Genomic DNA, 27,993 nt, shown 5'->3' with positions numbered 1-27,993 from the left:
CATGCTCCAGAAACAAAACAGCGATACGTCACAAAACTATTTAATTTAATGGCTGAACAGTTTGACTTTGTAACACATACCTTCAAATTTTACTTTTCTTATGAAGCTTTGGGGAAAAAAGCCACTCTGGCCCAGTGAGATTGGGGACTGTTTTCTGGTTGTTTCTACTGTTTTCTCTCTTTGTTTTGTGATGTGTTATCATCCTAAAAAATGAGCTCAGCATCATCAAACCTCCTTTTGATCGATGGAATGAAAAAAAATTCCAAAAAAGTGTTCCCTCGAGGGCCAGAGTTTGACATCCCTGGTTTAGGCGTTAGTGACGGTCCATGTTTGGCTTTTTCCAGCTGGTTTCTTACAGTTTGGTCACAAACTGTTTCAGTGAATTAGTTTATTTATTTTCTTTTCTTGTTAATTTTCTCCTTTCAGTCATGTTTCTTTTCGTTTTACTGTTGGCTGACTGAGAACAACCAACATCTTTTGTCACACTCTGTGACCCTTGATACTTAATGTATCAATGTTACCACTAAATGCAAATAAACACAGAGAGACAGCTGTTAGATGACTTTCTTCTGCAGGTTTCCTTCTGATTTCTTTTTTTAAAAGCGGCAGGATGTTCATTCATCAATTAGCCCACTAATAATTTTGCGTATTAAGAGCGACTCATTTATATTTATTATTGAATGTTTACATGTGTAACAAGGGTTAATTTGGCTTGTGTATAATTCCACAAAAGTATTGTTTTTAATTGTTTTTATGACATTTATAAGACTAGTCGGGTGGAACTTTTGTTTTCTTTTTCGGTTTCTGTACATTCTTTTATGGGGGGGGGGCAACATCTGTGACAAAAGACACGGTCCCTCCTAAACTCTTCCTCTTTTTTCTGATGTTTGGTGAGGAAAGGTGAGCTCCCTTTTTGTCATTTATATTTGTCATTTTATTTTGTCATATGCTCCATGTTTTACTTTTTTGTGCTAATGTTTGCGTCATTGTAATGGCGGTTCTTTTTTCTGATGTTCGGTGAGGAAAGGTGGAGGAAAATAAAGACCTTCGAAAGAGCAGCGGTGTGGTCTCCATTCGTTCTAACCTTAACACAATGCAGAGGTTTCATACCGGTTACACTTGTGCAGATGTGTGTGTGTCAATTATATGCCGAGCCCAGGATCAAGAGCCCCACGTACCCAAGGGTGTGCAACATGCTGTGTAATTTGACTGTGATAGCTAAAGTGCAGCTGAAATGGGGAGGAGGGGAGATGCAGCAGAGCTATCCCCACTGCTCGTACACCGCGGACGAGTGTTACTCTCCACAAACACAGTCATCATGAAATAAATAAGGCATGCTATGTGTGAAAGCAGTGGGACTCAGAGAAACACAAGTATCAGAGGTGTCAGAACACTTTTAAAGCTTGAAACTTAAGAAGGAATTGTTATGGGAATGCTCAGCCAGGTCATCTGTTTCAGTCCTGCTCAGATGGAAAGAAAATGCTCTCTTTCTTTCCAACATCAGCGATATTAATGAGCATGTTCCCCCCTCCATCTGATTGTTGCTTCAGAGTCAACATGACCAGTCTACCTGATACCAAAGCAGGATGCCTCCCAGTCCCAGACTGGCTGTTAGATGCTCAGTTACCATTTTGACCTCCATCGGGATCCCTCCCTAATATGAGATAACTCCTCAGTGAGGACATGATGGAGGAAATAAGCAGATGATGGCTGATAGGAGTCAGGAGTGAGAGTAAGACTGATGAAGTTTATTCATTTTAAAACAAATCCCAACCAGGTTACAAGCTGCTGTTACACTCAGATGAAAATGAAATCGGATCCTGTTGCTGCCCCCCCTCCTACCTGTCCTGCCCCCCCTCCTACCTGTCCTGCCCCCCCTCCTACCTGTCCTGCCCCTCCCCCTCCCTCCTACCCGTCCTGCCCCTCCCTCCTACCTGTCCTGCCCCTCCCTCCTACCCGTCCTGCCTCCCCTCCTACCTGTCCTGCCCCTCCCTCCTACCTGTCCTGCCCCTCCCTCCTACCTGTCCTGCCCCCATCAGGGTTAGAGCTCTGACTGATTCCAGGAAGCAGCTCACCTGTGTCTGTGGAGCGGAGCGTCATCTTCTTCAACACTTGGCTTGAACAAACTGTGAGTTTGAACTTTGTCTTCAGTAACCTTCCTGTTTGTTTCTGCTCTGTAATGTTTGGGGAACATGTTCACTTCTTATTTCAGGTCCAGTTTGATCACTCGAAGAACTTTGAAGAAAAATCTGCATGATTATCATTTACATTGTTGTTGATTAGAAACATATTATTTATTGTTTTATTGCCAAAATAAATCACATTGTGTTTTAATTTGTGGGGATAACTTCGGTTTCTTCCACTGAAGTCAGACACAGAAACTCTCTGCTGTTTATCTCTTAAAGACTAAAGGTAACACTCTGGATGGAGGTGTGGCTTTCTCATTGTGTAACTCAGTGAGACAGACAGGTTTTTCAAGGTTTTTAAATTCCATCACCTTGATCATAACCCACCTCCATGTTCCAGGACAGTCGGTACACGTCAGGCCAGTTTTTCCTTGTTTCTCTGTGTTCAGTTTCCTGTCTTCACTGAATAAAAATGTCTCTTTATCCCACAAACAAACTTAAATTCCAGCATGTTTTACATCTGCTTTATTGTGTCGCTAAATTAGAGCTGCAACAACACATCATTTATCTGGAGATTAGCTGAAAATTATTGTTTTTCTTGTGACCTTTTCAAGTATCTTAGAGAGTTTTCTTTATACTTTTCTTTTGAAAATCTGTTGAAAACATCACCTGAAAAACAGGTTTTAGTGGCGTCTCTGATGTAAGTTTCTCTGTATGAAGAGTCAAATTACTGGAACTGGAGTTTTGAAAAGTTTTCTGGTTAATTTTGACCTTTTATTGCATGTATTCATTTAAAATATCTGTTTTATTCTATAGCATCACTTTGCTGAGAAACACAATTAATGACAATAATGATTCAACTGAAACTGATGTGGAACAGAGAATCTGAGCCAATCAGAGGAGGAGGAGCTGATATTTTTACATAAATGATGGAGAGGAGGATGTGAGCTGCTGTGCAGATGAATGATGTGTGTTTCCTCTACAGAAGAAGGTAGAAAGTGTGTGTGAGCTGATGTGAGTTCAGCAGCATGGATCAGAGTGAGGACACTAAAACCTCTCTGTGTGGGGAACATGAGAGCCAGAGCAAAGCTCAGAGGTGAGGTGACCATCTCTAACTGTCCATGACTCTTCTCCATGTCCCAGCTCAGCGCTCACATCACCAAACCTCCTTTATTCACAGGAACCAACCAGAGCCTGAACCAGAACCTGAAACAGAACCTGAAACTGAACCTGAACCAGAACCCAGCTGTGTGTCCTTTAAGAGCGACCGGTCAAAGAAAGATTTGATTAATTTCAAAAGAATCTTTTCATCTGACAAAAAGTAAAATACATGATTAAGATATTTAACTTAAAATGCATTCAGCTTTGACATCATTGACCTGTAATGTTTTTCTATCAGAATCCATCAGAGACTGAAACCAGAACCTGAAACACAACCAGAACCCAGCTGTGTGTCCATGAAGAGCGACTGGTCGATGGGTCGTCCTGTTAACTTCAAATCAGCCCAACATCCATCCCCTCAGAGGTGAGCTGAGTGCAAATGCTGTAACAGAGTAAAATGCAGCAGAGTCAGTTTGAACAGTTTTTACTCCAACATGTGTTTAATGTGAGCTCAGCTCTGCTTCACATCCATTTCTGTGTTCATATGTGAAGCGGTGTGTGTTGGATGTTTTCCACCAACACAGCAGTCAGAGAGGAAAGAATGATGTTGGAGCAGGTGTTTCTGAGTGTCTGCAGGACAGCAGCTGGTCCAGCAGGGGGCGCCTTTGTGCTTTGGCTCTAACACAGTGGAGGCAGGAGCTTCCCCTCAGGGGGCCGGTGCTGCTGGATGGAGGAGGACAGACAGATTTATTTAGAATTAAAAAGCTGAACGTCTGAACCACATGGAGCTGATGGAGGTGTGATGTGTTCCAGGTTCAGCAGAGGAACAGTCAGCAGGGTGCTGGTTAGCTGCTTAAAGCTTTGACAAGTTCAGATTAGTGAGCAACAGAACTAAAGTTTGTCCTGGGAGGCTGAAATGAAACTGGGTAAACAGACAGGAACTCTGCTTCTTCCAGTTAACTGAACACAGCTTTGGAAGCTGCAATGAAAGTTTGTCTCCCGTCTTTGGGAAACAATCATCAGATGATGTTGAACAGTCATCGTCTGAGGCCTTCACACTGGGAGCTGCCCAGTACAAGCAGTCTGATCCCAGCACACACTGGCTCTGGCTGCCTTGCTCCAGGGCACTTCAGCAGGGAGGGAAGGTTTCTGAAGGGGTTGGTGAGAGCTGCTGGGACCCAAGCAAAGTGAGCTGAAAGCTCCAAGCAGCTGCAGACTGAGCTGTTGGTTCTCAGTGGGATCAGCAGGACCAGTAAAGCTTTCCCACTACAGGGAGTCCTCTGACCCACTGCTCACATCCACACATCCCTTCATGGACCTTCACCTTGTGTTGCTCTCTGTGTGGACAGACACAATGTGAGCTCATTCTTCATGATTCCTCCACAGAGTGGACCAGCAGAGCTCAGAGGGTCCCAGTGGTCCGTCTGCCCAGCAGCATCAAACACAGCTGGACTCCATATTTATGGTCTGTACATGCACAACAACTACTTTCCCATCTGTTCTGCTCACAGCCATCTCCATGCTGCACTCTGTAGACCAGTGGGTTGTCAGTGTGTCCAACATGGATCTGATGTTTGGCTCCATGGTTTCAGTCTGATTGGCTCATTCATATAGTTTTCTGTTCCAGCTGCTGGAGGACAACATGCTCACTTTTGTGAAGGAGGAGCTGAAGAAGATGCAGAAGGTTCTGAGTCCAGATTACCCAGAATGCTTAGAGAGTCAGAGGGAGGGTGAGGATTAAGAGCAGAGGAGCAGCAGAGAGGCATTAGTGAAGATCACAGTTCACTTCCTGAGGAGAATGAAGCAGGAGGAGCTGGCTGACCGTCTGCAGAGCAGTAAGAGGATTTCTCTAAAGGTTTAACCTGCTGATAAATGACACATTTACTGATGTCTCAGCACACAGAACAGCAGATGTTCAGATACTCATTCTTTACAGGGTTGAAATGTCTGTTTACTGATGTTATTTCTTGTCTTCATTCAGAACTTGTTGCTGCAGTTTGTGGACGTAAAGTTAAATCTGCTCTGAAGAAGAAGTTCCAGTGTGTGTTTGAGGGGATTCCTAAAGCAGGAAAGCCAACCCTTCTGAATCAGATCTACACAGAGCTCTACATCACAGAGGGAGGGACCGGAGAGGTCAATGATGAACATGAGGTCAGACAGATTGAAGCAGCATCCAGGAAAGCAGGCAGAGCAGAAACATCCATCAGACAAGAAGACATCTTTAAAGGCCCACCTGGAAGAGATGAACCAATCAGAACAGTGATGACAAAGGGAGTGGCTGGCATTGGGAAAACAGTCTTAACACAGAAGTTCACTCTGGACTGGGCTGAAGGCAAAGCCAACCAGGACATCCAGTTCATGTTTCCATTCACTTTCAGAGAGCTGAATGTGCTGAAAGAGAGAAAGTTCAGCTTGGTGGAACTTGTTCATCACTTCTTTACTGAGACCAAAGCAGCAGGAATCTGCAGCTTTGAACAGTTCCAGGTTGTGTTCATCTTTGACGGTCTGGATGAGTGTCGACTTCCTCTGGACTTCCACAGCAAGGAGCCCCTGACTGATGCTACAGAGCCCACCTCAGTGGATGTGCTGCTGACAAACCTCATCAGGGGGAAGCTGCTTCCCTCTGCTCGCCTCTGGATAACCACACGACCTGCAGCAGCCAATCAGATCCCTGCTGGCTGTGTTGGCATGGTGACAGAGGTCAGAGGGTTCACTGACCCACAGAAGGAGGAGTACTTCAGGAAGAGATTCAGAGATGAGGAGCAGGCCAGCAGGATCATCTCCCACATCCAGACATCCCGAAGCCTCCACATCATGTGCCACATCCCGGTCTTCTGCTGGATCACTGCTACAGTTCTGGAGGATGTGTTGGAAACCAGAGAGGGAGCAGAGCTGCCCAGCACCCTGACTGAGATGTACATCCACTTCCTGGTGGTTCAGGCCAAAGTGAAGAAGCTCAAGTATGATGGAGGAGCTGAGACAGATCCACACTGGAGTCCAGAGAGCAGGAAGATGATTGAGTCTCTGGGAAAACTGGCTTTTGAGCAGCTGCAGAAAGGAAACCTGATCTTCTATGAATCAGACCTGACAGAGTGTGGCATCGATATCTCAGCAGCCTCAGTGTACTCAGGAGTGTTCACACAGATCTTTAGAGAGGAGAGAGGGCTGTACCAGGAGAAGGTGTTCTGCTTCATCCATCTGAGTGTTCAGGAGTTTCTGGCTGCTCTTCATGTGCATCTGACCTTCATCAACTCTGGACTCAACCTGATGGGAGAAGATGAAGAACAAGAAGAAACAACCTACCTGATGGAGGAACAACCAAAGTCTCAGGAGTCTGAAAGTAAAACAGAAATAAGTGCACAAGCTCCTCTCGTTGAAGCACAAAGATCTTTTTCTTTAAAGTCTTTCATTAATAAGTTTGGTTTTCGTGTCAATCAAAGAAAGAAAGAACAACAAACATCTGGAACAAGAAAAGATCAATCTGCAGATTCTCTTCGACTCTTCCATCAGAGTGCTGTGAACAAGGCCTTAGAGAGTCCAAATGGACACCTGGACCTGATGGAAGAAGAAGAAGGAGAACAAGAAGAAACAACCGACATTGATCTGAATGATCTCAATCAATGTGCTGTGAACAGGGCCTTAGAGAGTCCAAATGGACACCTGGACCTGTTCCTCCGCTTCCTCCTGGGTCTTTCCCTGCAGACCAATCAGAGGCTCCTACGAGGCCTGCTGACACAGACAGGAAGTAGCTCACAGACCAATCAGGAAACAGTCGATTACATCAAGAAGATGATCAGTGGGAATCTGTCTGCAGAGAGAAGCATCAATCTGTTCCACTGTCTGAATGAACTGAATGATCGTTCTCTGGTGGAGGAGATCCAACAGGCCCTGAGTTCAGGAAGTCTCTCCACAGATAAACTGTCTCCTGCTCAGTGGTCAGCTCTGGGCTTCATCTTACTGTCATCAGGAAAACATCTGGATGAGTTTGACCTGAAGAAGTACTCTGCTTCAGAGGAGGCTCTTCTGAGGCTGCTGCCAGTGGTCAAAGCCTCCAACAAAGCTCTGTGAGTACAAACACAGATATATTTCTTTATAAATACATTGTTTACTTATTAACTGGAGAAAAACAACAGAATCAGCGTTAAACTCAGTTTAACCAGCTGAGCTGGGCCAGATAACACTTTGGTGCACGGGAAACAGCTGACTGTTAGTGTGAGAAGATGCTTTGCTCACATGGTGTTCTTTGCTGAGCTGATCTGATCACAGGATGAGCCAATAACAGCAGCAGATACATCTTTTAGTTTCTCCATCTGCTGAGCTAAGACGGCACATGTAGACATCTTCCATCACACTTTAATGTCTTTAACAAATAAACAGAAACAAACAGGGAAACATAATTATTCCACTTATCAAATATGAATGTAGTTTGATTGATTAATAGATCAAGTTATTTCCTTCCATCTCATTCCCTCCTCAGCCTGAGTGGCTGTAACCTCTCAGAGAGAAGCTGTGCAGCTCTGTCCTCAGCTCTCAGCTCCCAGTCCTCCAGCCTGACAGAACTGGGCCTGAGTAACAACAACCTGCAGGATTCAGGAGTGAAGCAGCTTTCTGATGGACTGAAGAGTCCAAACTGCAGACTGGAAACTCTCAGGTAAGGATTCATGAACTTTCCAGGTGAGAGCTGATATAATTCTGGGTTATTAGATGAAAAAGCAGCTTCCAGGTACCTTGATCAATGAAACAGGTTGATCTGTTCTGCCCTTTGATTATCTGGCTTAAATAACTGATAATGAAATATAACACACACAGTTTAAAGAAAAATGCTAAACTGCTCTTTTACTTTAACTCCTTTCCATTCCTGTAGATTTGTCCTAAAACACAGATCCATCACATACCCAAAGTAAACTACTTTACAGAAATATGAGCAGTTTTTCCTTTAAAATAGTGCATAAAACCTTTAAATGTGGACACACTGCACTGGGGCAAAGGGATGATATTTGGTTGGTTATTTGGTTTGAGGTGAACCTCCTTTGTGAAGGCGACTGTGAATTAGACAGATGTGTGGCCACAAAGCCACATCATCCTTTAGTGAATCAGAAGCTGAATTTATCTCCCAAACAGACAGAATCCTTCTAAGTGTTACTGGAAGTAAATAAGACATGTTTGAACTCATTGGAAAGTGTGATTTTTATAAATAGATGCCTTTAGGTGACTACAATCTGGATCTCCAAGTCCCAGCTCCTCACCAAGTCTGACTCTAACTTTTAATATGGCACAAAAATAATATTTTACAGCTAGAAGCTCTTGAAAAACAGCTCCACACAGACAGCTGCATGTCTTCACTCTGAACTGAAGTGTGGATTTATTTTAATGTCTGTTTTGTCATGTTGGAGGATGAGAAACTCTAAAAAACTGTTTAACTTCTTTTATTCTATCATTTTTTACTTTATTTCCACGGACAAATAAACAAAACCAAATGGGGAAGAATTCTATAAAGGTTATTTGACTGATTGATTAATGAATGTATTTTCTCCCTCCTCAGCCTGAGTGGCTGTAACCTCTCAGAGAGAAGCTGTGCAGCTCTGTCCTCAGCTCTCAGCTCCCAGTCCTCCAGCCTGACAGAACTGGGCCTGAGTAACAACAACCTGCAGGATTCAGGAGTGAAGCAGCTTTCTGATGGACTGAAGAGTCCAAACTGCAGACTGGAAACTCTCAGGTAAGGACTGTATGAAAACAAGCTTCTCCAAACTACACTAACCCTCCAGATAATGTAGATGAGGATGAAATCACGTGTACGCTCAGCTGGGCTCAGATGGACCGAGGTGCTCTGTGGATGTTCCTTCTTGTTGTTTCTTTTAGTAAAAACAGTAAAGTGTAGGTGTATATTAATCCAGCTGAATTCCCAACAAAGCTGCTCTCATTCAAGGATTTTTCTGGGGTTTTTGTCACAGTTTGAAAGTGCGACTGAAAATCAGCCCATTAAGACTACATGTCAGCTGGTGTTCACTTAAAGCATGTAATAAAATCACCATTCAAGTAACTTAAAGACAACAGGTGTACAGTGAGTTCATCTGTACTTACATGTACCCTGAAGCCAAACTGGCAGCTGGTTCCACAGAGAGGGGCCTGATAACTGAAGGCTCTGCCTCCCATTCTGCTTTTAGAAACTCTGGGAACCACAAGTAAACCTGCAGCCTGAGAGCAAAGTGCTCTGTTGGGAACATATCCAACAATGAGATGTTCTCACTCAGGCCGCAGAGTTGCAGCGTCAGACAGACTTCAGTCAGTAACTGGATTCTGCTCCTCTGCATGTGAACAGTTATAAGGAAGGTGTTCCAGTTAATGCTCCAGTCAGGCTGTGAGCAAAGCTCAACTCAAATGTGGAGGAACTGTGCATGATACAGCCAACAGCTGCAGAGTCATCAGAATATTTGAGGAGATGACAGGACTCTGGGGTGTGCTGGAAGTCTGAGGTGTGCAGAGTTCAGTGAAGAGTGAAATGTTGAAATATTCACAATAATCTAAAGTTTTTATTCTCAGAGGTTTTCTTTTCATCCAGGTTTTTCATTCACTGCTGCCATGTTTCCTCTTTGTTTGTCACAGAAGATTGTTTATATTTTCTTCTCATTTGATCTGAAACTGTTACTGGAGCAAAATGATGAAAAGAATCTTTCTATAAGACTGTTGTTACCATTGGATGACATCCAGCTTGAGTTTCAGAGCAGTTCTCTCAGAGTTTCTGTTGTTGTGTGTGTCTGCAGCCTGTCAGGCTGTCTGATCACAGAGGAAGGCTGTGCTTCTCTGGCTGAAGCTGTGACCTCCAACCCCTCCCATCTGAGAGAGCTGGACCTGAGCTACAACCATCCAGGAGACTCAGGAGTGAAGCTGCTGAGGGCTGCACTGAAGGATCCACACACACTCGGGTATGGAGAGGCCTGCTGCAGCCACACAATGTCTGATAGAGGAGGAAGAGCTGGGAACATGTTCTCTGTCCTGCACTCAGCCCTGTGCTTCTGCTTCCTGCTGAGTGTTGCATGAACAATCCCACATGTAGGAGCCTTTTTACCTTTAACCCTAACCCATTTGTAGAGGAGGTCTGCAAGGAGAACATCTGCAGGAACAACAACGAGAAGTGTCTGTTGGTCAGAGTTGATTTAGTTTGGACAGATCTCTGCATGTTAAAGGAACAGTCTTTCATTTTTAGAAACGTCTTTTTGGTCCTCTGACCCTGATTCATTTACAAGGATGGTAGACCCTCCAGAAAAACGCGGGCATAAATCCTTGATTACACGGGCTAAAATCCTGGATTTTGCGATTGAGTATGCAGGTTTTTTTAATGATTTTATGCTGTGAAAGTGCGAGAAGTTGCGGAAACTTGCGAATTATGCAAAAAGTTGTGAATTATGCAAAGTTGCAAAATATGCTGCTACTGAATGAAAAAGAGTCATTTTAAAGACCTCCTATGATAAACAAGCATACTGGAACCAAGTTACTTCACAGAAGGTTTTTTTATTTTAACAACTTGAGCAGTTTCACAATGAGTCGTAAAAAAGAAAACATGGCTTAAACATTCCTGAGTCACCAAATTGTAAAAGATAAAATAAATGCTACCTCGTTTATGGTAGCCCTCGCAATGGTTTTGGAGGTTGATGCCTCGGTGAACGTCAGCTGTCTGGCTTTGGCTTGCACGGGGTGCAGAATAGTTTCCCCCCGCTTTCGTGCAAGACATCTGGGTACTGGTTTGCCCGGTCTTTGGCAGTAATGTGCGTCGGTAGGTGAGATCGATTAGCTTTTTCATTTTGTCTCTCGTTAATTTTCTCTTCACGCTACGGTGCTGTTTTCCTTGTGTGTGTCGGTGGCAATGACGTCGCAAGCAGCGAGTCGGATATAAATTACATCACCAGTTAATTTGGTTCATTTAGACTTTTTTTCTCTTCCCAACTTTATGCAGAAAAGTGCGGAGATTGTGAAATCAAGCGAGTCCTGCATATTTCGCATATTTTGCGCAGAAAATGTGATTATTGTGGTGAATATGCGGCTTTTTTGAAAAATATTGACCACCGCATAATCAACAGTATTTTGCTGATTTTGCAATAAAATCAGCGATCGCAAAATCGCGTTTTTCTGGAGGGCCTAGGGTGGGTCCAGGACATGTTAGCCTAGCTTAGCACAAAGATTTATAAACCCCTGCGGTTCAGGTTAAGTTTCCTTCATAAATCCTGCTGATTCCTGATGGTGAAACACAGCAACAGACCCAGAAAATTAATTTAGTCTTCTATTGGTGCCAGTGCTCCGTGTAACATCACACACGAGTGGCATTGCAGCATTTATCTGTTTAGTTCAATCACCTGCAAACACCTGATCAATATGAAGGTAACAGACGAACAGACAGAGGGACGTGCTGCCATCTTGGATATCAGCTTTGTGACACTCTGGCTTTGAATAGAGATCTTTGAGCAGATGAAGTTGCTGCAGCTCATCTTGTCCAGGCAGCAGATCTGATAGATGCTGAAAAGCTGCTTGATCATATATCAGATTATCAATCAGGTTCAATAACAGAGTGGATGTTGGACTAAATAGAAGCTTGATGATGTGACTGCACTTCAAAGTGGAAATGAATACTGGATAAGATTTGGAAGGAGTGTGGTGAGCTGATGCTGCTGATCCCTCTGAAATGTGTTGCTGTCCTCACAACAGCAGCATCTGCAATGATAATGTGAGGGAACAAATCCTCAGTGTGATGATGAAGCAGCTGTTAGTGGTCAGTGTGGAAACAAGCTGTCACAGCTAAAAACCTGCCTCAAACTGTCTCTGACAGTCACTTAGCTTCATGTGCACGGAAAAGAAGTCACTTTAACATTTCCCAGCTGAGTCAGAGAAAAGAGCAACAGTGAAAACAATGTGAAGAATCTGAGGCAGGCTGCTGTGCAGAGGATGTTCCTGTCAGAAGCAGATCAGTCAGACTTTAGGGCAGATAGAAGGTTGCAGCTCTGGGTCAGATCAGGAGTTTTTACAGTGTTCTTCATATGTGAAGAGATGAAAAGGAGGAGACGGCTGAAAGAAGAAATTGTGACTTCCACAAAGCAGTTTTGTACGCGTCAGTGTTGATTCTGCTCATTGTAGTTTCCAGATGCTCCACTCCAGTGGATGTGTCCAGATGTTGGACTGTTCCTTTCTCAGTGTAGAACAATGTGTGTGAGAGCCATGTAATGTCCATGTTTGATGCTGAAAGAGACGGTGCTGCTCTGACCCCCCTCCTCCTTTCAGGGTGGAGCCTGCTGGAGAACGATGGCTGACACCAGGGCTGAGGAAGTGTGAGTGTGTTCTTCATCTGATTCATGACATCCAGCCATCGTCACACTGTCACATCACTCATTGATCAAAGTGAACAGATGATAGATCAATAACTGCAGCTGGACTGTGTTTGTTCTCTCCTTCAGATTCCTGTCAACTCACAATCGACACAAACACAGTGAGCAGGAGACTGAAACTGTCTGACAACAACAGGAAGGTGACACGTGTGAAGGAGGTTCAGTCATATCCTGATCATCCAGACAGGTTTGGTGTCTGGCCTCAGCTGCTGTGTAGAAATGTTCTGACTGGTCGCTGTTACTGGGAGGTCGAGTGGAGAGGAGAGGTTTATATGTCAGTGAGTTACAGAGGAATCAGGAGAGGAGGAGACAGTGTGTTTGGATGGAATGATCAGTCCTGGAGTCTGAGCTGCTCTGATGGAGGTTACTCTGTCTGTCACAATAAGAGAGAAACACCCATCACCACCTCCTCCTCCTCTTCCTCCTCCTCCTCCTCCTCCTCCTCCCCCTCCTCCTCCTCCTCCTCTGTCTCTAACAGAGCAGCAGTGTATGTGGACCGTCCTGCTGGCACTCTGTCCTTCTACAGAGTCTCCTCTGACACACTGATCCACCTCCACACCTTCAGCACCACATTCACTGAAGAACCTCTGCATCCTGGATTTGGGTTCTGGCCACCTGGTTCCTCAGTGTCTCTGTGCTGAGTATACAGAGTGTCCTCCTGTCAGAGAATCCCTGCTGAACAGATAGTTCAGTCTGTTCATGTCTGTCACACCTTTTCAGATTCATGGACTCAGTCAGTTTCTGTTTGAAACTCTTCTGAATGATTCCTTGGAAACTTCTTCCTCTTCCAGTCCTTTAAAGATGGAAGCTGCCATTCTTCCAGGATGTTGTTTTTCTGTGTGTTTCCAGTCAAAGCTTCACACTGAGTATCAGCAGGTTGTGTTTCTCTGCAGCTGACTTCAACTGAGACCATTCAGCTGAAGTCAGCTGCAGTTAGTTTGCTGCACATGTGACAAACTGTGACATCAGAGAGGAATCACTGAGCTGCCATCAGCCCAGATGGATTCCAACCTGCTGACAGATGTTCACTGATTCTGCTCCAATGAGCAGAGGTCTGGAGAGCAGCCGGGGTTCATCCTGATGTTTCACACATTCACTTCCTGTTAGATGATGAAAGGACACCTGGACTGGAGCTGATTCCTGATGGCTGAATGTTGCTGAATGTTGCTGTTTAACGCTCACAAAGAAGACTGAAATGATTCTTTACAAACAATATTTGGACTTTAACAACATCTGCTTTGGACTGAAAGTTCCTGATGTTCAACATGAAAATCCTCTCAGTATTTCACTGTTAGTTTGTTTGGTTCATTCTGTCTTTATTTGGACTTCCTGACATTTTCACATGTTGAATTATTGATTTTTCATCTCAGAAATTTGACTTTTTGCCTCATTATTCACCACAATGTTCATTTTTTTTAATTCTGTCTCAAAGACTTTACATGTGAAATGTGGACTTTTAATCAACATTCAGATTTTTTTGATGAAAATTTCTCTTCTATATCAAATTTGTTCTTCATATCTGAACATTTCGATTTTTAAATGGTTCCAGACTTTCTGGTGTATATATTGTTTTATCTGATTACTTTCACTTTGTTCATTAAAATATATACATTTCTAAAATCTCAGATTTCTTTTCTCAGATTCTTTTTTTAAATGTTTTTTTTCTGAATATATTTAGCCGTCAGGTTTTTCTTTTAGAATATTTTTGTTGTGTCGAACCGCCTCACAAAAACTGGCCCGAGAGCAGACACAGGACTCGGGGAGAATCAGAGTTAGAACAGAGTTTATTTAAAAGCGGTGGGTGTTGAAAGCCAAAGGGAGGACCTGGGTAGACGTGTAACTCTGAGAGAGGAGGGAGATGATTAGTGAGGTTCGGAATAAGGAATGTGGGAAAAAGTTGGGATGCTGTGTAACATTAAATAAAAACGGAATGCAGTGATTTGTAAATCTCATAAACTAATATCTTATTCACAGCAGAACATAGAAGACATCTCAGATGTTGAAAGTGAAGTGGGAGAAGATCGTCCAGGCTTGCTAATTTGTTAAAGCTCCCATTTCCTCCTCTCCCAGATCCTCCAAAGTCTCCAGCAGCTGCAGCTTTACAGTCTTCTCCATCTTTACTTCCTGATAACAGCACAAGACATTTTCAAATGTGAGTCACTGACTGACATAAACAAAGGCAGCACATGTGGAGTGCCCATCAGCTGCTGTTCAGCTTTATTAACTCAGACTTTATCTTTAACTCTGACTTCACTCCAGCTTGTGTTCTGTCTGCATGTGTGAGCAGGATGTTTTTACTTGGCTCTAATATTTGAATCAAAGCTACAAAGCAGAGAACATCCTGTCTTTTTATTCTGCACAATGAACAGGAGAACTACAACATTTTTACTGAATGATGAAAAACATTCTCACTGCTGACATCAGCTTGGTAGTTTTTATAGTTGAACACTTCCGGGCTCATTAAACTGACATTATGCAGTTCATCCGTTCACCACCAGAGGGAGACACATCTCCATCACTGCAGAGTCCCGCTCAGTATCACTGACAGAACTTCACAGCTACTGAGAGGACACTTTTAGATCAATACAATTCAAATACATTATATCTATATTTAAACCCGGCTTCCCACCTCCATATATGACAGACATTCTGTCCTCATACAGCAAGCAGATCTCCTGTCTGAGCTTCACGTCTTCTTCTGTACACACAGCATCATCTCTTGGTAAACAGATACCACCTGGAGGTTCATCTGTAGGAGCATGGCAGGGCGTCCACTTTCTCTGCATGGAAAACATTTTCATTTATGAATAACTTTGGTATATTTTCAGCATTTATTGATATTGTAGCTGTTTATGATCAGCTGCCACCACCTCACATAAAATACCAACCCAGTCTCATAGAAAAACGTGTAATAGCTATGTTGGTCCACAAGGGAAAACGTGGTATTATCACAATTTGGCCCCCAAAATTCTGATCATACTAAGTTTTCTTTGGCCTATACATTTACATTGCCTTAAAACCAGATCATGTGACTATCAAGTTTCCCTCAGCGAAAAAAAAAATGGCAGACTGTCGACCTATTTTCTGTGAAAAACATAAAATTTTAAGAAATCATCTGCATTTGTATGCATTTTGATGGCATTTCTAGTGAGAACGATGCATAATATTTTCAGAATATTTGTTCAAGGAATGTAGACGATCTTTCGTTTTATTAGTTTAGCCGAAGATTTTAGTATCTCCTTAAAAAAACGTAAGAATACCGTTGTTAAGGTGGTTGCTATGGACGCTGCTATCTCTACGTCACCGACCTGCGCCAACATTCCCCGTACTTTCTTTTTTTTTTGTTTTTCAACTTAATTGACCAAACGTGTATCTTTCATAATATATTCATCATAAATATATTATACGAACCAAATATATACGTATAATCTGTCTTTTTGCGACTATAAATAACCTTTGCAAACCGGAAGTACTACGAGTACAGTGTTGATTTTGTATGATGTTACATGGTGCGGCTCTAAAAGTATCTGAAGTAAATTTGTTAAATTCTTCTTCGTATTGATCATTGAGATCAAGTGTAATTAATAGTTCGGCTGTACTTGATATTTGATATATTTAGCAGATGTATGTTTTTCCAACCCTACTTTGCAAAACGGAAGAAGCTGCTAACCCAAAACCACATTTCTACAATAACAGTTAGAATATCTAACATATACCAACAGCTTGACTTTTTTTCAACGTCAGTCGTATAGATGAAGTGTAATTACTAATTCGGCTGCACTAGATATTTGATATATTCAGTATATATATGTTTTTAAAACCCTACTTTGCCAACTTGAAAGAACTACCAATATGGCGCTAATTTGTATCAGATACATAGCTCGCCACAAGGAAATTGTATTTTATTTTAAATTGAGCGTATTTCTTATAATTTGGAGTGGTAAATACTAAATTGAGATTACAGGGAAAGGTTTAAAGGGGTAGTAAACACATTTATGTGATCAGATTTTAAATATGCTATTGTGAAATTGGTGAAAATAATTTTTTACCATATCTGATAGCGCCCCCACTTGGTGGCCACACCCATATGGGTATAGTCACATAGCTGAAGTCAAGAGCTCTCCATAACAGTTGGTCCCATATCTGTAGCTTCTTCTGTTAATGATTAACAAGCCTTCTAAATTGCACTGAGGTCAATGTTCAGAAGTTAATATTTCAAGGCAGGACTAATTTAGAATCTTCACACTGGCATATGTTACTCACCAGGTCAAGGTCTTTTTAAGAAAAACTAATAAACTAAAGATCGTCTACATTCTCTGAAGGAATATAATGAAAATATTGCATAGTTCTCGCTAGAAATGTCATCGAAATGCATACAAATGCAGATGCTTTCCTAAAATGTTATGTTTTTCACAGAAAAAAGGCAGAGAGTCGGCCATTTTCTTTTTTTCGCTGAGGGAAACTTGATAGTCACGTGACCTGGTTGCGATGCAATATGAATAGGCCAAATAAAACGTACCCTTTCCCTTGTGGACCAACGTAGCTTTTACACGTTTTTCTGTGAGACTGGGTTGAAAATACTCTCTATGAAACATGCAGATTTGTTGTACTAATACAATGTTCCAGCTGTGAGGTAGAGAGCCAGATCTCACTAATATGTTTATGCATTTGGCCGACGCTTTTATCCTACACTGGAACCACCTTACACTGGTAGGTGGGTAGGGTAAGGAGGTCTTGCCTCAGGACCCCTACTGGAGGTGGTACCTTTCATAAAGGGGATTTGAACCCAGATGAAATGCAATCTTACCACTACACTATCCAGTCCCAGTACAATCCAGTAATATAAGTGGGTAAAAGCCCTTTTAACTGATAATGTGTGATTAATAGTCAGAATTAGTTGTAATCAGATAGATCTGCATTAATGTCCACAATAATGGAAACACTCAAAGCAACGTGATTTGGAGAAGAAGGCTTGTTCAAAGCAGGTCTGTTTAAGTGTTGTTCTTCATTCAGATAGCTTTCATAAGGTGTGTGCACATTAAGAATGATGAACACGTGATCACATCATGACCTCACAAGGCCACACGATCCATGTTGGATTATTGGAGCGGCTGCCACTGCATGCTCTGACTGGATATAGAAGAGTGGAAGCTGATGCCTGAACGCCTCCATGACATCAACATCTGAGTGTGAGCAGCAGAAACTTCCAGATTCCACTTAAAGAAACTGTTGGTGCTGCCAGAGAGGAGGAAAATAAAGCTGTTTGTTCTCAGCTTTTCTCAGAGTGGCAGCAGGAAGCTGCTGCGGGTTAATTATTGATGAATTAAAGTCATATAAAGCTGCTAAAGCAGCTGACCTTTGATCACTTTAAGAGTCTTTAAGGGTTTGAAGAGTTTCAGTGACGGCAGCCTGCAGACACAGAGGACTGATGTCGGAGAAGAAGCAGAGGATTTCCTCTTCTTCTACACAGACCTGGTCCACACAGCAGAGAGCTGCAGAGGGAAGAAGTTTGTGGAAGAAGCTGAGTAAGTGACACTTTGATTCATTTAAGGCGAGACACGGTGGGCAAAAACAGTGATTTTTCATGCAGTGGTCAATTTTTAGATTTTGGGCCAGTCTACTCCTTCAATATGTGTTATTTAAAAACATATATTAAAATGTTTATTTCATCACATTTTGTTTAATCGTGGCGGTACATTTTGCCCAAATTTACCAAAATGAATTCCCTTATTTAAATCTTTAAATGCCGTTTTCTCAAAATCAGTTTTTTGTATTTTTTTAGTATCAATATCTCAGCCTATGGAGCACCTACTAACACCAAACTTTCCAGTGATACACTTAGCAGTATTCTGAAGCTATTTACAGAAGGATTTGTTGATAAATCATTCCTGACCTGATTTATGTGACATTATAATCAAAAAATATTGCGAAAATCAATGTTTTTTAGGCTAATCAGTATATTTGTAAATATATCTGTAATTTTCTTTTCATTTTGTGTGTAAACCAAATGAAAAAAGAATTTTGCACCTGGCTTTATCATATGTTCAGATCTATCTTCCGGAAATGTATGCAAATGTGCGCATATTTAATGAGATAATGCCTAATTTGCTAAATTAAACATACAAATTTTTAAAATTTGTAATACATTTTTTTTCATACTTGTATAAGTAATCAACTGAGGAAGTTTCATGGTGGTATCTATTATTTTAAAATATTACCCTATTCACCTGTAGTGTCTGGCCTTAACAAAGCCTCAGAACAGAGAGAGATTTCCTCTGCTGATGAGACACAAGTTATGTGAGCTGAGAGTAAACAGCAACAATCAGTGTGTTGATGAGGAGCTGCAGCTTGTTAGCGACATGAAATGTTTCCCACTCAGTCTGCTGCTGTTTTCTCCTCCAACAGAGGAACTCTGACTGCAATGTGCTGTTCACTCACACTCTGTTCATCACTGCTCTCTGAACACACTCACAGTAAAACTCTGAGTCCTGAGATGAGATGCAGATTAGTCCTGGACTCTGATCCTGTTGGATTCTCAACCTGTTTTATAAAGGATCATAATTCATGTGGGTCAAAGTGTGATCATGTAGACTCATCAGCGGGTGAATAATATTTAACAGTGAGCAGTGAGCGCCCCCTGGTGGTTCCTGTCAGTCTGCAGTGATCCTGCAGGATGGATTTATGAAGTCCTGCTGCTACTTAGCTACAGTGTAGCTGTTTATGTGCACTTCATTCATTTATTACTGTTCCTTGGGAGGAATTGGTAGCAGAAGCATATGAAAGGAAAAAGCTTAGGTATGTGGAGTTGGGGGCAAAAGCAGAGCAGCGAGGATGGAAAGTTAGAATCAGTCCAGTGGAAGTAGGATGCAGAGGATTTGTTGCAAAGTCTGTTGTCTCATTGTTGAGGGAGCTGGGTGTAAATGGACAGAGTGTGAGGAAAATAGTGAAGGAAGTGTCAGATGAGGCAGTAAAGTCCAGTCAGTGGATTTGGATTAGAAAAAGCAATAGTAGCTGGGGGCCCAGAAGGGGGAGCACTTAGGGAAAACAGACTCTTTGAAGAAGCAAAGAAGAAATCCAGGATTTTTAAGTGGAGGGTGTGGCCCATGTGAGCCTTTTGAAACCAGGCGGCCATTTTTGGTGAGTTGGCATGTATGGCCTTGTTTTTGATGGCATTTTTAGTGATTGTAGGACTGTTTAGGTGAGTTTGTCTGCTGAATCTGCTAGTGTGTCTTGTCCTGCCTCCACCTCATGCACCCTCTCTACTTTCATTACCCCCTACCCAAACCAGGGTTTGAATCCCCACCCTGCTGTGACTGGTGTGCAGTTGGTGAGAGGCTGGGGTAGCTTGTGATGGAGGAGCAGTGATGGCTGGCAATAGGGGAGTGACTGTGGGACACCAGTGATCACTGTCTAGCCTCCTGGAGGTGTCGCGGGCCCAACTAGACAAAACACTGATGCAGTGACATCGAGCGGTGCCTACACCACGCTTAAGACCATCCGGACTCTTTTCATGTGTCATTCCATGATGGTGGAATGACCTACCGAGCGCTACCAGAACAGGGGCGTCCCTGAATATCTTCAAGAAACTCTTGAAGACCCAGCTCTTCAGAGAGCATCTCCTATCCTAGCACTTAGCCTGTACTTCCCTCTATGCCTGCTCTCTATCGCTCCACTGTCACCTCTGACAGGGTCTGACTGGTGGTTTCCTTCTAGGCAGCTTATTGTTAGCTTTGATGTTAGCTGTAATGTTATATATTTTTTCAATTGTAAGTCGCTTTGGATAAACGTGTCTGCTAAATGCATAAACATAAACATAAAGGAGGTTCCCACCTGATGACCCCAATGACATGTCAGCACTGCTCACTGATCAATATTATAGGGATTATAGGGAATTATTCACTGAGTCTGGTCCATTTTTTTCTTTAGCACAAGTTTCTTGTGTTTACCTTAAATTAAATTCAGCTGATACTTTGAATCCTGTCACTTGACAGCAGCTGAGATCTAACATCTGTCACTGTTTGTATTTCATGTTAAAAAGTCCTCTGAAATCTAAACAGTAAGATTCCTTCTGAGACTTTTATCACTGATGAACCTCTGCTGCATCATCTATCAGCTGAAATGGTTCAAATGTTCAGCTGACTGAAGCTTCCAGCTGGACTGAATCAGGAAATGTTGCTCCATCATCAGGATCATGATGTGTGCTGGGCTGCAGCTCCGTGCCTCCATCTAGTGGACTGATGGTAGAAGTACAGCAGCTGATGGCAGCTTCCTCTGCCTCACTCTGCTGTCTGACTGCATGAAACCGACACTGATATGAAACAGAGAATAACAGCCAATCAGAGGAGGAGCAGCTGGTCTTTTTACAGAAGAAAAGATGGAGAGGAGGATGTGAGTTGATGTGCAGATGAATGATCTGTGTTTCCTCCGCAGAAGAAGGTAGAAAGTGTGTGTGAGCTGATGTGAGTTCAGCAGCATGGATCAGAGTGAGGACACTAAAACCTCTCTGTGTGGGGAACATGAGAGCCAGAGCAAAGCTCAGAGGTGAGGTGACCATCTCTAACTGTCCATGACTCTTCTCCATGTCCCAGCTCAGCGCTCACATCACCAAACCTCCTTTATTCACAGGAAGGGACAGAGACCTGGATCCAGGAGTGGGTCCTCACAGAGCGAACTGCAGAAGGATCTCCCACTTTTCAAATTACGGGCCTCGAAAGCAGAGTAAGTTAACATCAGGTCATTGATTTAGAGGTTATTAAGTATATCATGCATACAGGTTGAAAAAGCACTTTTCCCCATCAGGATCCACCAGAGGCCTGAACCAGAACCTGAATCAGAACCAGAACCAGAACCCAGCTGTGTGTCCTTTAAGAGCGACCTGTCAAAGAAAGATTTTATTAATTTCAAAAGAATCTTTTCATCTGACAAAAAGTAAAATACATGATGAAGATATTTAACTTAAAATGCATTCAGCTTTGACATCATTGACCTGTAATGTTTTTCTATCAGGATCCATCAGACACTGAAACCAGAACCTGAACCAGAACCCAGCTGTGTGTCCTTTAAGAGCGACTGGTCGAAGGATTTCGTCACTAATATCAAACAGAATGTTCCATCAGCCCAACAGTGAGTAGCTGTCAGTATTCAGTGGAGGCTGCATCATGTTTCAGATGATAACCAGTTTCCACCTGAATTACTTGAGACTTGTTGATGTCTCTGATGAACTAATGAGCTGCATCATGTGTGTGATGTGATGTTTTAGTTCAGTCCTGCAGCTCTTTATTAAAACAAAGGGAGAATATTGCTGAATATCTGTCCACTGATGTGGCTTTTTTACAAGATGCTGATTATGTAGTGAACAGGGCGGCTGATGCAGAAATATTATGTTCTCACACGTTGTGTTTAATGACGTCAGTTTAAAATGAGCTTCTGAAGCAACACCCCAATCATGCAGGTAATTGATCTGTTATTAATTATCTCCAAAGAAACCTTGTTAAAACTAACATTGTTCCACAGCAGCCACACTGACTCTCTGACAGGCCGTCTCACTGCAGACTCAAACACTATCACTGATACTTTAGTTTGAAGAAAACAAGTGTTTCTCTGTCAGGATCCATCAGAGACTCAGACCTGGACCTGAACCTGTAGCTGAGCCTGAACCCAGCTGTGTGTCCATGAAGAGTGACCGGTCGATGGGTCGTCCTGTTAACTTCAAATCAGCCCAACATCCGTCCCCTCAGAGGTGAGCCGAGTGTAAATGCTGTAACAGAGTAAAATGCAGCAGAGTCAGTTTGAACAGTTTTTACTCCAACATGTGTTTAATGTGAGCTCAGCTCTGCTTCACATCCATTTCTATGTTCATATGTGAAGCGGTGTGTGTTGGATGTTTCCCACCAACACAGCAGTCGTCCAATAACCAGAAGGTTGGTGGTTCGATTCCCACTCAAAAAAAGTTTGGTGAACTAACAGCTGGAGGGGTGTCCACCTCCTTGCCACAGCTGAGGTGCTCTTGAGCAAGGCACTGTACCCCCATGCTCCCCAGGTGCTGTGATTCCAGTGTATATGGCATCTGTCTCTATGAATGTGTGACCCTGTGTGTGTTCAAAAGGTGACAACCGGGATGGGTTAAAAGCGGAGGAGAAATTCTGTGTATGTTCCCTGTAATGTAGATGACAATAAATCTAATCTTAATCTTCATGATTCCTCCACAGAGTGGACCAGCAGAGCTCAGAGGGTCCCAGTGGTCCGTCTGCACAGCAGCATCAAACACAGCTGGACTCCATATTTATGGTCTGTACATGTACAACAACTACTTTCCCATCTGTTCTGCTCACAGCCATCTCCATGCTGCACTCTGTAGACCAGTGGGTTGTCAGTGTGTCCAACATGGATCTGATGTTTGGCTCCATGGTTTCAGTCTGATTGGCTCATTCATATAGTTTTCTGTTCCAGCTGCTGGAGGACAACATGCTCACTTTTGTGAAGGAGGAGCTGAAGAAGATGCAGAAGGCTCTGAGTCCAGATTACCCAGAATGCTTAGAGAGTCAGAGGGAGGGTGAGGATGAAGAGGAGAGGAGCAGCAGAGAGGCACTAGTGAAGATCACAGTTCACTTCCTGAGGAGAATGAAGCAGGAGGAGCTGGCTGACTGTCTGCAGAGCAGTAAGAGGATTTCTCTAAAGGTTTAACCTGCTGGATAAATGACACATTTACTGATGTCTCAGCACACAGAACAGCAGATGTTCAGATACTCATTCTGTACAGGGTTGAAATATCTGTTTACTGATGTTATTTCTTGTCTTCATTCAGAACTTTGTGGACGTAAACTTAAATGTGCTCTGAAGAAGAAGTTCCAGTGTGTGTTTGAGGGGATTCCTAAAGCAGGAAAGCCAACCCTTCTGAATCAGATCTACACAGAGCTCTACATCACAGAGGGAGGGACCGGAGAGGTCAATGATGAACATGAGGTCAGACAGATTGAAGCAGCATCCAGGAAAGCAGGCAGAGCAGAAACATCCATCAGACAAGAAGACATCTTTAAAGGCCCACCTGGAAGAGATGAACCAATCAGAACAGTGATGACAAAGGGAGTGGCTGGCATTGGGAAAACAGTCTTAACACAGAAGTTCACTCTGGACTGGGCTGAAGGCAAAGCCAACCAGGACATCCACTTCATGTTTCCATTCACTTTCAGAGAGCTGAATGTGCTGAAAGAGAGAAAGTTCAGCTTGGTGGAACTTGTTCATCACTTCTTTACTGAGACCAAAGCAGCAGGAATCTGCAGCTTTGAACAGTTCCAGGTTGTGTTCATCTTTGACGGTCTGGATGAGTGTCGACTTCCTCTGGACTTCCACAGCAAGGAGCCCCTGACTGATGCTACAGAGCCCACCTCAGTGGATGTGCTGCTGACAAACCTCATCAGGGGGAAGCTGCTTCCCTCTGCTCGCCTCTGGATAACCACACGACCTGCAGCAGCCAATCAGATCCCTGCTGGCTGTGTTGGCATGGTGACAGAGGTCAGAGGGTTCACTGACCCACAGAAGGAGGAGTACTTCAGGAAGAGATTCAGAAAAAAGAAGCAGGCTAGCAGGATCATCTCCCACATCCAGACATCCCGAAGCCTCCACATCATGTGCCACATCCCAGTCTTCTGCTGGATCACTGCTACAGTTCTGGAGGATGTGTTGGAAACCAGAGAGGGAGCAGAGCTGCCCAGCACCCTGACTGAGATGTACATCCACTTCCTGGTGGTTCAGGCCAAAGTGAAGAAGCTCAAGTATGATGGAGGAGCTGAGACAGATCCACACTGGAGTCCAGAGAGCAGGAAGATGATTAAGTCTCTGGGAAAACTGGCTTTTGAGCAGCTGCAGAAAGGAAACCTGATCTTCTATGAATCAGACCTGACAGAGTGTGGCATCGATATCTCAGCAGCCTCAGTGTACTCAGGAGTGTTCACACAGATCTTTAGAGAGGAGAGAGGGCTGTACCAGGAGAAGGTGTTCTGCTTCATCCATCTGAGTGTTCAGGAGTTTCTGGCTGCTCTTCATGTGCATCTGACCTTCATCAACTCTGGACTCAACCTGATGGGAAATGATGAAAAATCCAAGAGGCCTAAAGTACTTGATCTGAATGATCTCAATCGATGGGCTGTGTACAAGGCCTTAGAGAGTCCAAATGGACACCTGGACTTGTTCCTCCGCTTCCTCCTGGGTCTTTCCCTGCAGACCAATCAGAGGCTCCTACGAGGCCTGCTCACACAGACAGGAAGTAGCTCACAGACCAATCAGGAAACAGTTTATTACATTAAGGAGAAGATCAGTGAGAATCTGTCTGCAGAGAGAAGCATCAATCTGTTCCACTGTCTGAATGAACTGAATGATCGTTCTCTGGTGGAGCAGATCCAACAGGCCCTGAGTTCAGGAAGTCTCTCCACAGATAAACTGTCTCCTGATCAGTGGTCAGCTCTGGGCTTCATCTTACTGACATCAGGAAAACATCTGGATGTGTTTGACCTGAATAAATACTCTGCTTCAGAGGAGGCTCTTCTGAGGCTGCTGCCAGTGGTCAAAGCCTCCAACAAAGCTCTGTGAGTACAGATATAGAGGGATGTGTATGAATATCCTGCTGCTGTTTCTATAGGAGAGAAAGTCCCAGATTCCTACTTCTCTCATTATTTCCTCCTCAGACTGAGCAGCTGTACCCTCTCAGATGAAGGATGTGCAGCTGTGTCCTCAGCTCTCAGCTCCCAGTCCTCCAGCCTGACAGAACTGGACCTGAGAATCTACGGCTCAGGAGTGAAGCAGCTGTTTGATGGACTGCAGAGTCCTCACTGTAACCTGGAAGCTCTCAGGTCAGGTTTCTCTGCTGTTTCAGCTTCATACAGTCTCTGTGATGCAATAATCTGAAAACCTCTTCACATCTGTTTTAAATCCACAAAGTAAAACATCTCCAGATCTGTGTCACTTTCCTCTGATCTAGTCTGCGCAGCGCAGCACACACACATGAACTCTGGTGGAACATTTATTTATATTCTGGTAGAGTTACAGGAAATGATTCAGTATATCTGTTGTAGTTTTCTCAAAGCGTGTCATTTCCATCCACAAACACGTGTTTAACATCATGAAGACAAAGATGTGCAGAAATGTGAAAATATACATCAGATACGTGCAGAGTGATTTTTATGTTTGTGGATCCCTTTGTTCATGTTAAACATGTGAAATCTGGAGAAAACACCTTGTTTCCATCAGATAACAGGATAAGTATGATAAAGTGGAACATCCAGCTGATTTCAGCTCGGACTGTTGGAGGATCCAAACTGAACTGTGAGTCGGGCTGTTGGTGTGTCGTCTGTTTTACTGCAGTTATCAGAACAGACACAATCACTTTGGAGGCAAAGATGAGAGGCTGAACAGGTCCTGCTCCTCTGCTCCATCCAGCAGCTGCTTGGTCATGTGATCAGTCATGTGACCAACATCTTCTCTCTTTGTTTAAAAAAAAAGCCAAAAAAGCCTTCAGAGAGCAGAAAAAGCTTTTGGTGACATTCAGAAAGTTGTTTTCTGTTTCCATGAAGCTTTTCAGAGTCGCTGCTTTAAAACATGATGTGATCAAAGATTAGGACATAAATGAACAAGTTATCGTGAAAAGCTGCTTTGATTTGTTAACATAATGAGATAATTCACGACCGATCGAGGATCAGCCATCTTTATTGGTCACCTGCAGCTGAACGCCGGCAGTGAAATGTACACTGCAACCAGCTCAACTGTGCAAGGCAGCAAAATAAGAATAAAACAGGGTGAGATGAATCTGACAGAAATGAAAATATACAAGTAAACATGTGAGTAGGAGCGGGGTCTTCCTGCTCTGGTGGTGCAGCGCCTGGTGTTGACCTCCTGCAGGGTGGGCAGTGCTGACCTCACTCTGTGGAGAGCTCTGCACATCACATGGATGCATGGTCTCTGCAGGTCAGCTGCAGTAAAACTGCACAAAACGGAGCAAAGTCACAAACTACAGAGAGACAGGAAGAGATTCACAGATGTGCAGAACACATTTCACATTTTAAATTAGTGTTTTTCTTCCATTTTAAAGCATGAAACTACAGATTAATCTGTATATCTGTGGATCAGCCTTCATAAATCCCTAATAAAGTGTTTCTGTGTATAGTGAGATATTTGTGGGCGATGGGAGACATTTTCATCATCTCTGCTGTGGATTAGTAATTAAAGTCCATTAAAAACATGAATATAAAATACCAAGAATGGAACCATAGTGCACATCACCAGATTCAGAGACTCCTAAGTAGAAGTTACAGAGATATTGTGGCTGCAGAGCAGCTTCACCTCATTATTGTCCCTTATTTGACTGTCCTTATTAAATGTGACTGAATGTAAGACTGTTTAACATCTTCTCCTCAGGCTGAGCGTCTGTAACCTCTCAGATGAAGGATGTGCAGCTCTGTCCTCAGCTCTCAGCTCCCAGTCCTCCAGCCTGACAGAACTGGACCTGAGTAACAGCAACCTGCAGCAGGATTCAGGAGTGAAGCTGCTGTCTGGACTGCAGAGTCCAACCTGTGGGCTGGAAACTCTCAGGTGAGGCTGTTTTCATGCTGGAGCAGAGTGCTGATAAATGTTAGCCTTTGTTCCCGGTGGGCAGCTCTGAAGTCAGCCCCACCATCAGTCTGATGGGAGCAGTTCCTCAGCTTTGTTCCCCATGAAAGCCTCTGCTGTTTGAATCAGATTCTGAGACTGTCTCTGATGAACTGCAGCTCCAGGGTGGAAAGGCTCAGCCACCGTGTGGACTCCTTGTTTCACTCATGATGCGTCTCTGAGCATAAAAACCACCGCACGGACACGATCACAGGCTTCTAACCCTGATGTTCCCTCTAAGTGGGCTTTCAGTCCACAGTCAGCATTAGAGCTGATTGATTGTGATCCCAGCTGTTCTTTTTCTCTGTAACTGTCTCCTCAGGCTGAGCGTCTGTAACCTCTCAGATGAAGGATGTGCAGCTGTGTCCTCAGCTTTCAGCTCCCAGTCCTCCAGCCTGACACAACTGGACCTGAGTAACAACAACCTGCAGGATTCAGGGGTGAAGCAGGTGTCTGCTGGCCTGAAGAGTCCAAACTGCAGACTGGAAACTCTCAGGTAACAGAACACCTGTGGATGCTCTTTTGTATGATTGTTCCAGCAGCTTTAGGCCTCTGACACCACAGGAACTCACCTGAACCTGGAACCTGAACCTGGAACAACCTGGAAAGTCTTTTTTGGGTCATTTGGTCAGTTTCCTTTTGGTTGTGTTCTCATCCAATAAATAATGTAGAGTGCAGATTCCTACAAAGTTCTTTGAGTGAGTTGTCCTCCTGAGCCCACCTGATGGGCGGGGCAAACAAGCTATAAACAAGCGTTG

At 43.4% G+C, this 27,993-nt stretch overlaps 2 protein-coding genes and 1 long non-coding RNA gene across 4 annotated transcripts; all 3 read left to right on the top strand.

The window, feature by feature from the left end:
- The first annotated feature begins 1,545 nt into the window (after nt 1–1,545).
- LOC142391555 (NLR family CARD domain-containing protein 3-like) lies at nt 1,546–26,052 on the top strand. 2 transcript variants are annotated; one of them, XM_075477408.1, is made up of 9 exons: nt 1,546–1,732; nt 2,040–2,128; nt 3,112–3,222; nt 3,307–3,447; nt 3,526–3,651; nt 4,614–4,692; nt 4,855–5,062; nt 23,403–25,179; nt 25,279–26,052. In XM_075477408.1, exons 7-9 carry the CDS (start codon nt 5,026–5,028, stop codon nt 25,496–25,498), a joined length of 2,034 nt encoding a protein of 677 aa, XP_075333523.1. In that variant the 5' UTR covers nt 1,546–1,732; nt 2,040–2,128; nt 3,112–3,222; nt 3,307–3,447; nt 3,526–3,651; nt 4,614–4,692; nt 4,855–5,025; the 3' UTR covers nt 25,499–26,052. The 2 variants fall into 2 exon arrangements, with proteins under 2 accessions (XP_075333523.1, XP_075333524.1); XM_075477409.1 differs by lacking the exon at nt 1,546–1,732 and having other exon boundaries at nt 1,985–2,128.
- Nucleotides 5,139–7,295, top strand: LOC142391944 (protein NLRC3-like). Its single transcript, XM_075478139.1, has 2 exons — nt 5,139–6,491; nt 6,531–7,295. The coding sequence occupies exons 1-2, from the start codon at nt 5,139–5,141 to the stop codon at nt 7,293–7,295; spliced, it is 2,118 nt and encodes a 705-aa protein (XP_075334254.1).
- Nucleotides 18,007–21,521, top strand: LOC142391573 (uncharacterized). Its single transcript, XR_012770588.1, has 4 exons — nt 18,007–18,123; nt 21,029–21,139; nt 21,224–21,316; nt 21,398–21,521. It is a non-coding gene; the product is annotated as an uncharacterized LOC142391573 (long non-coding RNA).
- Nucleotides 26,053–27,993: the final 1,941 nt, after the last annotated feature.

The sequence above is a fragment of the Odontesthes bonariensis genome, chromosome 11 (assembly GCF_027942865.1).
Source record: "Odontesthes bonariensis isolate fOdoBon6 chromosome 11, fOdoBon6.hap1, whole genome shotgun sequence".
NCBI classification, from domain to species: Eukaryota; Metazoa; Chordata; class Actinopteri; order Atheriniformes; family Atherinopsidae; genus Odontesthes; species Odontesthes bonariensis.
The sequence above is the reverse complement of the archived record's forward strand: the minus strand, read 5'-3'. Positions and strand labels throughout refer to the sequence as shown.

Coding starts and splice junctions, on each gene's coding strand:
- LOC142391555 (XM_075477408.1), top strand. CDS start 5,026: ATGAAGCAGGAGGAGCTGGCTGACCGTCTGCAGAGCA. Junction 5,063..23,402: donor GGCTGACCGTCTGCAGAGCA/GTAAGAGGATTT, acceptor GTCTTCATTCAG/AACTTTGTGGACGTAAACTT. Junction 25,180..25,278: donor AAAGCCTCCAACAAAGCTCT/GTGAGTACAGAT, acceptor TTTCCTCCTCAG/ACTGAGCAGCTGTACCCTCT.
- LOC142391944 (XM_075478139.1), top strand. CDS start 5,139: ATGTTCAGATACTCATTCTTTACAGGGTTGAAATGTCTGTTTACTGAT. Junction 6,492..6,530: donor TCATCAACTCTGGACTCAAC/CTGATGGGAGAA, acceptor GAAACAACCTAC/CTGATGGAGGAACAACCAAA.